General features: G+C 45.5%; 2 protein-coding genes across 3 annotated transcripts in view; both read right to left on the bottom strand.

Moving 5' to 3' along the window:
* Nucleotides 1-125: 125 nt before the first annotated feature.
* Nucleotides 126-13,771, bottom strand: part of LOC105670992 (tubulin monoglutamylase TTLL4) — a 152,262-nt gene continuing 138,616 nt past the window's right edge. For both annotated transcript variants that reach the window (XM_067347977.1, XM_067347978.1), the window contains exons 4-6: nucleotides 3,774-3,834; nucleotides 1,383-2,498; nucleotides 126-981 (exon numbers count right to left, since the gene is read on the bottom strand). In XM_067347977.1, coding sequence (XP_067204078.1) covers nucleotides 387-981; nucleotides 1,383-2,488 — 1,701 coding nt within the window. In that variant the 5' untranslated portion in view covers nucleotides 2,489-2,498; nucleotides 3,774-3,834 and the 3' untranslated portion in view covers nucleotides 126-386. The remainder of the gene's footprint in view (nucleotides 982-1,382; nucleotides 2,499-3,773; nucleotides 3,835-13,771) is intronic.
* LOC105670993 (enhancer of split mbeta protein-like) lies at nucleotides 7,080-8,638 on the bottom strand. Its single transcript, XM_012364790.2, has one exon. The coding sequence runs from the start codon at nucleotides 8,120-8,122 to the stop codon at nucleotides 7,511-7,513; it is 612 nt and encodes a 203-aa protein (XP_012220213.1). The 5' UTR covers nucleotides 8,123-8,638; the 3' UTR covers nucleotides 7,080-7,510.

The raw sequence follows: 13,771 nt of genomic DNA, 5'->3' as shown, positions 1-13,771 counted from the left end.
CAATCATTATTACAACACAAAATTATTGTAGTTGTTTCGAGCAAAAATATATAACTGAATCCATTGATTAATAACGAGCGAGGGGAAAAGGACGAGCGATGTCGTCGCATTAACAATACTGCGCGTAAAGAAAAATGCTTTATTAAAGAGAAAATTTCATACAATGAAGTTGGACAACCATGGAAAAAGGCACATAATAAAGTCCATTCTCTCAGAATCGACGGTTGTGGTATGTTCACTCGTATACAACAAATAGCGCTTGGCGTACAAAACAAAAGGAATTCCACACAATGAAGACGTCGATGCGGCGAGAACGACGTCGCGGCTCCTGCGCTCTTTGATGTTCCGATACCATTGACACAAACAGCGTCCCGAAAGAAGGATCATTATCTAAAAACCGCCTGCTCCAAGTGATACTTGGTCCTGCACATCTTCTGTAATCGGGAGATGCCCTCCTCCCGATTATCGCCGTACTTCGTCTCCCATGCGTCGAACAGCATGTTGTAGTATCTCGGCACATCGAAGAACTGCAAGTATTGGTAGCTGTTGGTGGTCGGAAAGATCTTCTCGAACCTGTCTAACTGCGTCAGCTCGTCCTCGTAAGCAATCAGGTGCCGGACGTCATCGGGCATGAGATCCTCGAGTATTTCGTCGAGATAATCCTCGCGATTTCTCAGATGCACGTACAACGACTGCTTGTGTCGTTCCTGGAAGCTAAGGGCGGTTCGATACAGTCTGTAATCTTGGCACACTTGATCTAATTCATATCTTTGGGCTAACTTCTCCGCCTCCACCGGCGGTACGCTCGTGGGCAGTTGATATCCGGCGATATTGAAGACGTTTTTGATGAGGGGTCCCTTGACGGCGACGTCGAGTAGCGAGGAAGACTGTAGCGAGGGAGAGATATTCACCTCGAGTAACCATGGCCTCCGATTCTCGTCCAGTAGAATATCAACCCCAAAAAGCTCATAGCAAGAATACCTTGGGGGTGAGAGGGAAGGGAGGGCGTAAATTCGATAAAATACATTAGCAATGAACAAGACGAGGTATTAAATATCAATTGCGCGTGGAAATTTTTAGAAAACAATCTATCTCGAAAAATTTGCAGCAATATCTTAAATTAATTTAGCAAATTACATATAGGCACAAAAAAAATGTTAATTGCATTTTGATGTACAAAAATTATTTTAAAGTGAATAGCTGGAAAATTTTACTTCAAAGAAAGAGACGCTACATCCGGAAAATATAGTAATCAATTTTTATTGTATAAAAATGTTCAAATTCTTTATCGTTTAATTTTTACAGCACGAACATATTAAAAACGTAATAAATAATAATCCGTTTTCATAGAAAGCAAATTAGTCGTAGAAACTTTTTCTTACCTCGAAGTCGTATTGGTCCTCGTCAGGCTAGTGATGGGCGACTCGCCGGCTATCATCGTCTTCACCACTATGTCTTTTATCGACGCCCATATTTTGGCGACGTTCACGTTCTCTTGTTCGAGATAGGACCACAGACTCCGCAGAGTCCACTTGTGACCGCTGCGGGAGTCCGCGCAGTCGCTGTTGGTGTAGTTGGCGCTGGTCTTGTTGATGCTGTAGTTGGTGAGATGCATGAAACGGTCGCTGAGGTAGTTGATGTCGTTGTTGTACTTGACGGACGCGAAGCGCACGAGGCCGTCCGGATAGATGTAAACCTTGAGCGGATTGAAGCTCGTGACGAGCACGTAGAGGCGCAGATCGAACTTGGCGCCGTGTATCAGCATCGGCCGCGACAGATACTGCTGGACGACGACCGCGCGTTTCTTTGGTATCTGGGACCAGCGGTGGACCACGCGGATCCCGGTGCCGCGCGCGGACGCCGGCGGCTTCACGATCCACTTCTCCTTGCCGCCGTTCTTCTCCCACACCTGCCGGAAGAGGCGCAGGTCCTGCGGTAGCACGTAGGTGCGCGGCACAAAACCGAACTCCCGCTTGCCGTGTTTTATTATCATTCGGCTGAGATTGCGCGACAGGCGATCCTTCCGGCCGATCTGGAACGTGCCGGGGAAGTGGTTGACCTTCTGCGACTCCTTCAGCGTCTTGTAGCAAGGAGACTTCATGTGCTTGCCCCAGCTGCCGCACCAAGACACGCACTTCTTCATCAATCGATAGCCAGAATTCCAGAGGGTGCGGCGCACTATTACCGGCGTGATTGGAGTGAGATGCCACTTTAGATATTTCGTCACTTCGCGCGGCAGGACCAAACCGCCGTTGTCTCGGACCTTGCAGTCGAACGATCGGAACACGATATAAGGCGCTACGTGGTCAAACAAGCTCCTGCGCAGCGGCAGCTCGTTCAGCTTGTCGCCGTCGATCGACAGCAGATCGCCATCGCCGTCGCCGTCGAAGTCGGGCACGCTCTCCGCGTCGTACTGGGTCTCGGTGCCGTCATCGCTGCTGCTCGCGATGCTGTTGGTTTCGTGCTGATTGTACACAATCACGTCCATCTCGGGTGGCCTGTAACACACGTGGCTGAGGGATTCGTCCTTTTTGACACGATCGGTTCCGGATCTTTTATATTTATGACGTGGTATTCGTAATTCTTGATAAATCTCGCTTCTCGAATAACGGTAGCAGAAAATTGACGCAATTTTCTATGCTTCGCGCTATTAAAAAAAAAAAAAAAAATGCTAAACTACATCAATTTACAAGAAATTATTTTTAAACAATTAAGGCACCGACGAATGCAGTTAAGCACAGAATACCGCTACGGAACACTTCGAAGAAGCGGAACTGTCAATGTCACTCATGGTAAACACGTGTCGCAGCCTGTTGAGAAGTTCGTCGCGATTGATTGAACTCGAATGCGGCATATGATGTATGTTGATATAATTAACATGTTTTCGCGGTTATATATCGCTATTTATGTCGCTATTATCGTTACAAATTCTTTTTATATCCCGATGCGCGATGGGAATTTTTCATCGATCGATTATCTGACAAATTTTTGCCCGAGGGCACCGTAATTAAGGAGCATCATAACAGTGCTCCAATATTTATTCGCATATCGTTATGAATATATTGCATATAAATGTATAGCAGCAAGTACCGCGAAACAAGCAGCTGCGAATACTCGATTTACTTGTTATCGCAAAATAAGCAGATTGACACGTAAACCTCGATTAAAATTCAATTTCGCCGACGATTACGTCAGTCCAAACAAAATATTTTGCGGAAATATTTTCTCACGGCAATTTGTTATCGTGTCTTATCAAGAATCCTGTTTAATGCTTGTAATGCAAATCTTTTATTTGATATGAAAATGATATATAGCGATAAATTACCGAAAAAAGTGTACCTTTACAAAAATGATAAGACATGCTTTATTCTTAGTCGCTGTGTACTTAAAAATTTGATGCAGCACTTTTCTGAGAAGCGAAAAATAATCGTCTCGATTTACACTCTTGAAGGAGACAATGCTCTTTCGAAAGAATAATAGTGTTTCGGAAGGATAAAATGTCACACGGTAAGACAAAAGAACGTCAAAATACGATAAGAATAGTGAACAACTTGTGGTAACAGAATCGAATGTTGCAAAGCACAGGGTGATAAAGATGTTTGCTGTTATTACACTGCTAAGCAATTTCTGCTTGGGAGGAAACTGATCCGTCAGGATCGAATGATGATGCTCCGCGATCGCATCAAACGCACGCGTAAGCGCGTTAATGCACACGTCGGAGAATTCAGCATGCGAGAGCGCGCAAGATCCGTAAAAGAGAAAGGTATACGTACCGATTTCGTATTGTTTAAGCGCCAACAGCTGCCAGCATTATGACGACGCGGCCACAAGCACCTGGAACACGCAAATTGATTCGCAAATTATTGTAATTGCCGAGAGATCATAATGGAAGTATTCTGCGGATATTTTCTGTACGCAGACTTAACTTTGTACGTCTTCTTTTGTATGTTATGGAAACTCGTGGGAAAAACACTTCGAAAGACGCACGCAAACACACGGTGGTAATAACTCTGGTCTTTAAAAAGTACAGTCTGCCGATATAATTGTGAAATCGTGAGGATAAGTACCGTATCACCGCGAATAACAGGAATTTACGCCATAACAACACTTTACATTTCGATAAACTATCACGAACAACGAATGAATCAATCCGGTGATTGTTGATCTTTGTATTTTGAACGCAAACCAGCGAAAATTCCGTCGATTTTCATGCGTTTCTTGCCTCGAACATTTTATATTATATTTATTCATATTTGTAAGGAAATTTGAAATATCAAACGTAATGTTAAGTAAATTTTACATAAAAAATCACTATGATACGGCAATAGCCGTGGACTATAAGAGAAATTGTAAGCTTAAATACTATAGCCATTATGTGAAAAACAGTAAAAATTTTTATAATTTCTTTATGATCCGCGGCTACTATCATACATACTAATTTTTTATATAAAATTTTCTCCATACATGTAGACATCTATGTTGCATCGATAAACCTTATTTTATTCTTACATCCTACAGTTGCGATCTTATCGCACGTCAGATTGAAAGATCAAGTATCATAAAACTAAAGGTAACTTTTTTTCAATTGAATAATCTTTTATATATGCTTGACATTGCTTAATATTTTCCGCGAATATTTTATTGCTATGTTTTTCGTAAAAAAATATCTCTGTCGATTGTGTTAGCAGCATCACGATTTCACAATTTGTTACATTTGAACTCTCACGAGTCAACGACCGGCTCGTATATCCTGATAATTGCCAGCGCAATCTCTCGCACGCGAGTAGTGCCTGTCAATCGCATATTGCGCTTGAATGAGAAGCTGGTATGATGGACTCATTTCCGTTCGCATGCGAGACGATTGATACTCTTTACCGCGTGATCGTATTTTCAGAAGGACAGAAGCAAAACAAAAGAAAAAAAAGAAAGGCTCAAATTGCTCGAGAGAATTTATGGCGTTATTCTAAAAATAACGTGACTTCTCTTACTGCCAATTAATATGTTTACTAAAATACATAATTTATCACAATTTTCTGGTTATTTTCACAACTCAGAAAATTAGTTCTCACTTATTGGTGAAAATATCGCTTCGCAAAGTATCGATTCTCTCAATTTTTCAGCAAGACGCACTAATTACAAGATCTTAAAAAACTACTTAAATATACAAAAATAAAGAAATATCTACTTTATAAAAATTGTCAAGAGCAAAAATCAATTTATATCGCACAATTATAATACTGAAGTTATGCTGTATTTTCTTGAACGCCAAGTTCATGCAAATATATAAAGAGCGCAATATGCACAGAAATCGTGTCGCAAATGCGATGATTGATACCAGGATGCCGAGGCAGACGTGAGAGCACGCGGTGCTGATATAAAAAGCGCGAGTCGTCGATTAATTCGCCGCCTCGAAACGCATGTTAAGTAAATACGTCGACCACCGTGCGGCAATTAAATACTCGTTATCGATCGCGCGCAGTCGACGCAGCACGCGGGAGTGCATTAATCGGAAAGTAAGACAGGAACCACGGAGAAGAAAGAGTTAATTTTCTTTCGCGTCCCACTTACGTAAAATCGAATTAACGCGACGCTTCGGGAATACAAGCAAAAGACTCCGAAAAAGTGTGAAAGCGTCGCGCCCATCGATCGGCGCGATTGATCGATGGCTTTCGGGGCGTTCTTTTCGTTCCTTCGGACACAAGTTTCTTCTTTTTTTTAAATCGTAATGAGTAACGATCTACATTTAAAAAAAAAAACCAAAGAAGATCCATTCGGTTAATGCTGATTAGCGCGCTAATCAACGTCGGAGAAATCGATTGTCAAAGAAAAAATCTGGCTCACGTAGCACTTGTACCGGTGATGAGAAATGCAAGAGAGAAATTACACACACATCCTCCTCCCGTTAAGCGCGCGAAGCGGATATTGTGTTCCTGACGCCCGTGGAGAATGAGGGAAATTGATTAAATTGTGTTTTAAGGCTGCAATGCAGGAAAGTTCAGGTATTAAGCCACGTATAAGATGCATTAATATTCATATGTCAGTTTCGTCACCTCCGGGCATAGTCTCTGCGACGGTGACGGCAGGTGACAGGTGGTTTTGCGATTTCTTACAATATGTCGCACCGGTAAAAGCCGCCAGCCGAGAATCCGCGCCCTTTTACATGCGCCGAAGGTGACTTGCTATAGCGTTCTCGTCGTCGTGCTACGCAATTTAGTGCAGTTTAATCTTGTCGCGTCCCTTGTAATTTCCGTACTTTGACTTTTCAACGATATATTTACATAATAATATTCTATTTAAAATGGACGTGAATATAAACACAACGAAAGTATAAGATAGATTTATGATAGAAATACATACGCTCTTCCTTTCTTTCACGTTGTTTCTGATTGATTACTCTTCTTATCATTTGATTAATTCTGCTAATTTTTATAAACTTTGATATATGGTTGTTGAAAATGTGCTCATATGCCTTATCTATTTTCTATAAAATAAGAGGAATATTGTAAAACTAGTCAAACACACAATTTTTTATCAGAGTGTACAAATTTCTTAATTAAAAAATATAATTGATAATATTACTCAATTTTAATGATTATCAGTTTCGAAATTTATTAATCGAATGTAAAAGAAATAAAAATATTTAAATTCAGTAAATTCCACTGCTAATTAAATATTTAAAACAATTATTTAAATAAATGTCAATCCCAATTCTTACATTTATTAACTCTTCTACTGCCAAAAATTTGTATAATGACTCACTAAAAATTTCCACTGTTGCGTAAACATCAAAGTGATTCATCGTTAAGTTATTGGAGAAATTTCAGTAGTCAAACAGACTCTTTTAGCCGACATAATTTGTAAAAATATGCTAATTTATTATTATAGATTACGTTATATTACAGAGAGTATCACATATGCGATAAAATAATGTATTTAAGTTTTATGTGTAAGAAAACAATATTCTTGAAATAAAATAGCACTTTGTACAGTGGCGCTTTTTATTTGGCTTCGTCATTGCGAGAAAGTGAATGAGGAAGAGAAGGATGCGCAGTGTGTGAGTGATAATTGACTTGGCATCATTTATCGTTGAAACAAGACATTTATTGATGATCGTGCAAGCTCGACGATTTCTTAACAGAAATGTCAATTGATATTGCGTCGAGAAAAAGGTTCTTAAACATAACAAGTTAACATCTATATAATAGTCGCTATACTTTACGAGAAAATAGTCATCTCAGGTACAAAAATGGAACCCTATCACAGACGTCACTTAAAGCTTTATCACCTATGTACAATACAAGACAGAATATAAACCCCGTTGCGAAGTTAACGCGCGAAGCGTGTCTCGAAATTCTCAACGAGGCATCGCGGAAGTTTCAACAGTTTGGAAGACAGTGATTCGTCGTTTTCCTCGTTGCGGCGTCGTCGGCGTCCAGATAATCGTCCATTACGATCACACCTCGATCGTCCGCATCCCAGGACGTTCATTATCGACAGCGGGTGTGCTTAATCACCAGGGTCTCCAGACCGCGTTGGCGGATTCCGAGGACTCGCCGGAGGAGCTCGCAACACTGACAGGGCTCTGCGGCGGGGTGTACACGTTCTGTGGCAGCGGGCTCGTCTGGTTCGCCGGCACCGTCTTCGTCGCTGACGCCGTCGCCGTCGTGGACGCCTGCTTGGCGCCGGTCGGACCCTCCAGTCGTCGAAGACAACCGCCGAGATGTCGCATCAGCTGAGCGCCGGCGGCTGGATGCACCGCCGCGGCGACCGGCGTCGACAGGAAGGTCGACACCTCCTGAGCGCACTGGGTGAAGCCGTCGCGGAAACGATCGGCGTAGCTGTTCTCCGGCGTCAGAGTGAGCCGTCGGGCGGCGCGCAGCGTGTGAAGATGACGCACCGTGAGCTCGAGGATGTCGGCCTTCTCCAGCTTCGCCACGTTCTCGCCCTCGGCCTGCAGAGCGGTCACCATCAGGTCCTTCAGCTCGTCCAGGCAACGATTAATACGGGCGCGCCGCTTGCGCTCCAGCATCGGCTTCATCACCTTGCGATATTGATAGGTGCGTGACACCGGCTCCTCGTATTCCATGCCGCTGACAGGCGTGTAGCTCGTGTGCGGCGACATGACGATCGGACACACTTGGTCGTGTTTATATATCACTGGTCACAAAACAAGGCGCGAAAGTCCAGTGAGGATGGCAGACGTCTGTCTGACGTTGCGCGTCCCGGATCAAGGCTCCAGGCGGGGGGGAGGGAATCCGCGATGATTTTCACGGATACCGTCGAAGGCTTATCGAACGAATGTACGGATCGGAAAACGATTTCGTCGTGACTCTACTACTGTGTATACTCGGAGTGCCGAGAATGCGTCTGAGTCCGTACGTATTCGTGATGGTTCTGAGCGCTGGTGGGGCACAACCCGTTATTTATATGCCATCGTCGTGCCCCACCATATCCGGACGACAGAGGGGTACGAGAGGCACGGTGTGCCGAACCCTGCAGCCCGCGTGCACATAAGCCAAGCCAGCCAGCCAGCAGCCGTGGCGTATCGTGGGAAGCTCGCGAGCCGGAGCGTTCCCACAGATCAGGGGGCCTGTTGGAGCCTCGCACAGGTTCTGTGCCGCTTGACGCCTGCCGGCACCAGAGAGGGGGGCCCTCCTTGCGAGTGGAGAACGCGCGGGAGGGGACACACCTCACTCACCGAGAGCACACCTGCACGAGCTGCTCTGGAGAAACAGCGAGGAGGGGCGAGGGGGGACACCGGTCGAGAGAGGCGAGAAGAGGAGAGCACACGCCACGACGCGCGACCAGCACGAGGACGACTCGCGCGATCCGTCGCGCGGTAGAGCGACTCGCGCGAGCATGATCGCGCCGGAGGTACAGATTATCGTCAATGAATCTATAAAGATAGTCGCTTCTCGAGAAAGCGTTGTCAGCCAGATTCAAATGTAATGAGAGGACAAAAATGTGTCCGAAAATTTTCAGATGCAACGTTATGTTACTTGTCGTCCGTTTGTTTGCAATTTTAGTTAGCAATTGCATTCTGCTATAAATATCGTACATAAATGAAGACAATTATATATCTTACAAAAATTTTTAACCCTCCATAGATTAGTATGCGATTGATTATTTTATATATATAGTTCAATTAAATCGGGAGGTAAAAATTTACGTTGTTTTAGAAATTGAAAGAAAAACTTGGTTTCAAATAAATAGCTGCTAAAAATTTCCACCGTTTAATTAAAACACTGACTGAGATAACATTATTTTTATAATCAACATATCTAAGGAAAATCTAGAAAAATCTAAGCACTGATTTCGGTTCTCGTACATTCACGCTCGAGGCGCGACACTTGTTGATTTACCGGATTGCCACCGACGTGATACACGTGTCGGCAACGTTCCCAGCGTTTCGTCCGAGTGAATCACGTTTTGGCGGGAAATGCCAAGTCGCGGCTGGACCAGTTCCCTCTCGAAACGTTTCTCTTCACGTGGAACAATAGAAATAAATATCACATACGCTACATTTGTGCCGTCACGATTATTCAATCGGACTATTATCGTATTATCACATTTCGCGCGTCGTCACGATTCCGCACGTAACGTTGTAAACGTGGAAATTTATGTGGCGAGAAATTTGTAAACAGTTTTAACATAAAATTAATTCAATGGCTCAAATCTCTCGCATATAGAGTTATGTGAATGGACGATTCTGGCTATAAATACTTTACGACTCTACCACGCGCGGGAGAAAAAAATTCTCTGGCGTCCTTTATCTACCATCCAGTTAGGCAACTTTTCGATTCTGCGACGGAAGGACATTCCGCGAACATCCTCCCGTCCACATATCCAGTTCCCTGAATATTCGAATATAATTAACCTACGATCTCTTCCTGCTTAAAAGATTTGCATAGTTTGGGAGAATGTTGCATATTCCGTTCGACATTAGCGCGACGCTAGAGGGGTCCACCTCTCTCTCTCTCGAGAGAGAGGGTTTCCGACAACCGGTTCCAGGACGTGCAATCCACGGGCGCGGGGCTCCCGGGAGCCGATGTTTTGAATTATAAACGTACGATCTTAATGATCCGCCCATTCTCGGACCCCGGACGGGCTCCGCTTGCGGGACTTAACGAGGTGTTTAGCCCTTTTGGAAGCCGATACCCCAAACAAGGGTACCCCGAGTGGGCCGGCCAAGTATTTACGAGTCTTCGGATCTAAACGCAAGCAAAAGAGCGGCTAGCCGTCTCGCAGGCGATCCGGATATCGTTGCGACGTGTCGTCTTCGTTAAAGGAATCCGCTCCCTCGGCGTACACGGCCGCCACTTAATTGCCGATCTGTCTGAGATTCCGGCCGTGGCGATCGCTACTAGCGGAATCTCGTCGAGCCGGGGAATCTTCGAGGAGACTATCGAAAAGATCCTCGATCGAGAGAGGTTCGCCGTAATAATTATGTCTCTGTAAGAATCTCCGGCGGGAGAAGATAAGTCTGTCGTCGATCCTGTTGGAGCAAACCGTTACTTGCCACTCCTCGTAAAGAGATAGCGCGAGTCTGTAATATTTTAGGATCGCCCTGTCGCGGTAACAAAGCCAGTTGGAGATATCATCGAGTATAATTCTCGCCCGCGCAGTATTTTACAGCGAGAAGCCACGTGGAAAAGCGCTTTAACGAGCGCTATAATTCCGTTATCCTTCGAAAATAAGATTCCCAATCGTCCTACGTAATTTTCACCTGCGCAATGCGAACGAGCGTTATAATTCCGTTATCCTTCGAATAGAATCCTCAATTTTCTTACGTCACTTCCAGCTGATTATCTTCATCTCGTTCGCACACTGATTTACACTGATCGAGGCACTTATTTCTCGTCGACGTTTCTCTTAACTGTGACACACGGCGGTGTCGTGCTTGAATAAGATAGCCTCTAAGAACGCTCGCGCGATATACGTATTTATTCATTCTGGCAACGTGCCGGGCCGTTAGAGATGCCCGAATAATTTCGTCAGTCTATTCTATGTGTCACGTATTTATTATTAATGCTTTCAGCCGCGCTTGCCGAGCACGACCCGTATCGCGAATTGCGTATCTCCTCGCTCATAGATACATGGGGCATCTCTCTCTCCTTCGTCATACCTGCTCATTTATCAATATCAATCTACCCCCCTTCTCCGTGATTTACACTTTTTGCGCGGCGAGTGCGTTCTCGGCGTACGTCGGACGGGCAAAAATAAGGCATCAGCGACCGCGCGCCGGTAGAAGACCGGTAGGATAATTACACTGATTGGTCATACGAGCCGGATGTGGCCGTACGCGCGCGTACCGCCTGTTAAAGCGCCGACGAAACGAGCCTTATCCGCGCCGATGCGGCGCTACAGCCGGGACACTGGGTACGTATTATTGCTCCGCGTTAACAACTCGTTATGCCCGCGGAGCCGCTCCGTCGGCAGCGAATAAAATGTTGATATTCCCGCAGCGGCGATGGCGACGGCCGACGACGGCGAGCGCGTTTCTTTACGTGATTCCCGACGAGAAGTCGACGATGAAGTTCGTAATTCGTTTCTGGGTACGATGATGGATTTTTTTGCGCGCTCACCGACCGGCCCGCAGCAAATCGCGCGCTTCCTCGTTCGCCGAGGAAGATCGAGGAAGTCTTAACCTCGGGGGAGAACCGCGGAGATTTACCGCGATTCGCCACGCGTTTAATGCCGCGCGTTAACGTTACACGCAATCGTTAACTCGACATTGTCGAGTGCAATAAGTTCGTCGGACGTATTAATTAACTGCGAGTTGGTTTAATTGCAGAGTTCCCGAAAAGTCTTTTGAACATTCAAGAGGCTCAACATCCGGCAGACATTTAACGAATTCGATGCATAATAATGACTGAAGTATTTGCACGAGCAACAAATGATTGTTATGATAAAAATATAAATCAATAAATTTATTTTGTTAAATTTATTCGACTGTGAAAATAGATTGTGACGGAATTATATTATGATGATTTTTAAAATCTTTTTTACGATAATAATATCTATTAACGCAAAATGTTGTAAAACATATATTAATAAAAAGACGTAAAAAACAAAACGTATTTATAAAACCAGAGCTACGTGCGTCATCGCGTGTTAAATAATCATGCTACAATACATTGCAATCCTGGCACAAATAATAGCAGCAAGCAGCTTTTATTCAAGAAGGAACCCCGATTGCCCCTTCGGCGGAAATACAACAAAACGACTGCGTAATAAATGTACAAGATGAAACAATAATCGGTACACGGCTTCGCCTCGTGAAAAATAAAAAACATAGAACAATATTCCAGGAAATAAGCCGAGCCGGCGGGCGCGTTTCGATATCGCGGGCGTGTAATTTATTATCAATCCGTATCAGTGAAGCAACGTGAACTATCACGGCCGACACCTTTCCCTCCGTCTCTCCCTGCTCCCCTAACCGCCGTGAAGCGATGCAGCGCGAATAAGCAATACATTCTCCCCGGGCTAAAACTACAATCCCCATCCTCAATCCCCGCTACTCTCAACAGCAATATTTACCGGATCCCGGCAGCCTCTTCGGCGAATTTCGCACGGCGCTCCTCGGCCTCCTCGTGCGCGCCCAAGCCACCACCGTGCTCCTCCTCGGCGACCCCGTCCGTCGGCGCGCAATAAGGTGCGAGTTTAGATCGCGTTCGACGTTAATTCGCGGCGCGCCGGTACACGAAACACTTCCGCAGCCAGGTCTCTCCTTCCTCCTCTCTCGCCCCGTAAAGGCGGTCGTTGAGTCTCCTCGCTCCCCCATCCATCGTTTCCCCTAGCTTCCCCCTCCGCCCCTCTCGACGCTCATCCACCGTGCTCGCTCCATCCTCCTCGCCCGCGTCTCGTCCGTCTCTCTCGCTCGTTCTCTTCCCTCATGCAGAATGGGTAGCCCCCTCGCCTCCGAAATTCTTCCGGTTGTATATACTCGTGGCTCGTGCTACGGAACGTGGGAATGTTCTCAGGCCTGGAAGCCGAGACCCCACCACGCGAAAAACACGCGTTGCAACGGACCGCGTGCGGTGCGCGCAGCGATGGGATCGATACGGGTGCAAAGTCGTGCGGGAAAATGCAGGAGCTCCGACCGAGCTAGCGATCGAAGGACGAGCAGCCGTTTGAAATAAAGCTGAATTCAATTTCACGAGATTTTAATTTCCGCATTCGGAATAAAAAGGATGATGCGTGACGTATTTTATTTAGTCTGCCATCGGTTCGACAGTCCATCATTGCAATTTTATTATTTATCACTTTCCTCAAAACATTCCGCGACTTAAATTTTTCGTCCGTAATTTTCAAATCTTGGAAATTGTTTATATTTATTTCTTCAAAATATAAATAACGGAGAGAGAGAGAGAGAGAGAAAAAAAGCGCGAATTTCGCGAATTCCAGCACGATTCTATCCCATCGCTAGTTCGGCGGACACGAGCGTGGCGCGTTGCGTGCGTATGCGAGACGTTTACACACGCTCGGGATGCGGCGTGTGAGCGCGAGCGCAAACGCTCCTCTTCCTCGCTGTCCGCATTGTGCGCGGCCACGGACTGCGAGTTCCCTTTGTGAGAGAAGAGGAGGCAACCAGCCGGTAATGTAACCTTAGCGCTGCCCCATCGTGCGCGTTGTGCACATAATGCGGAGGCTATTGTACGCCAGCACGGGCCACATTGTTGCCCGCATCTCGCAGGGCACCCTACGACGCCGACGGGCGTTGTTGGAGGGAGCCGTCGGTCCGCGTTGTTCTCTTCTCTCCTTCGCGCGG

This window comes from Linepithema humile, chromosome 1 (genome assembly GCF_040581485.1).
Source record: "Linepithema humile isolate Giens D197 chromosome 1, Lhum_UNIL_v1.0, whole genome shotgun sequence".
In the NCBI taxonomy this organism is placed as follows: Eukaryota; Metazoa; Arthropoda; class Insecta; order Hymenoptera; family Formicidae; genus Linepithema; species Linepithema humile.
The sequence above is the reverse complement of the archived record's forward strand: the minus strand, read 5'-3'. Positions and strand labels throughout refer to the sequence as shown.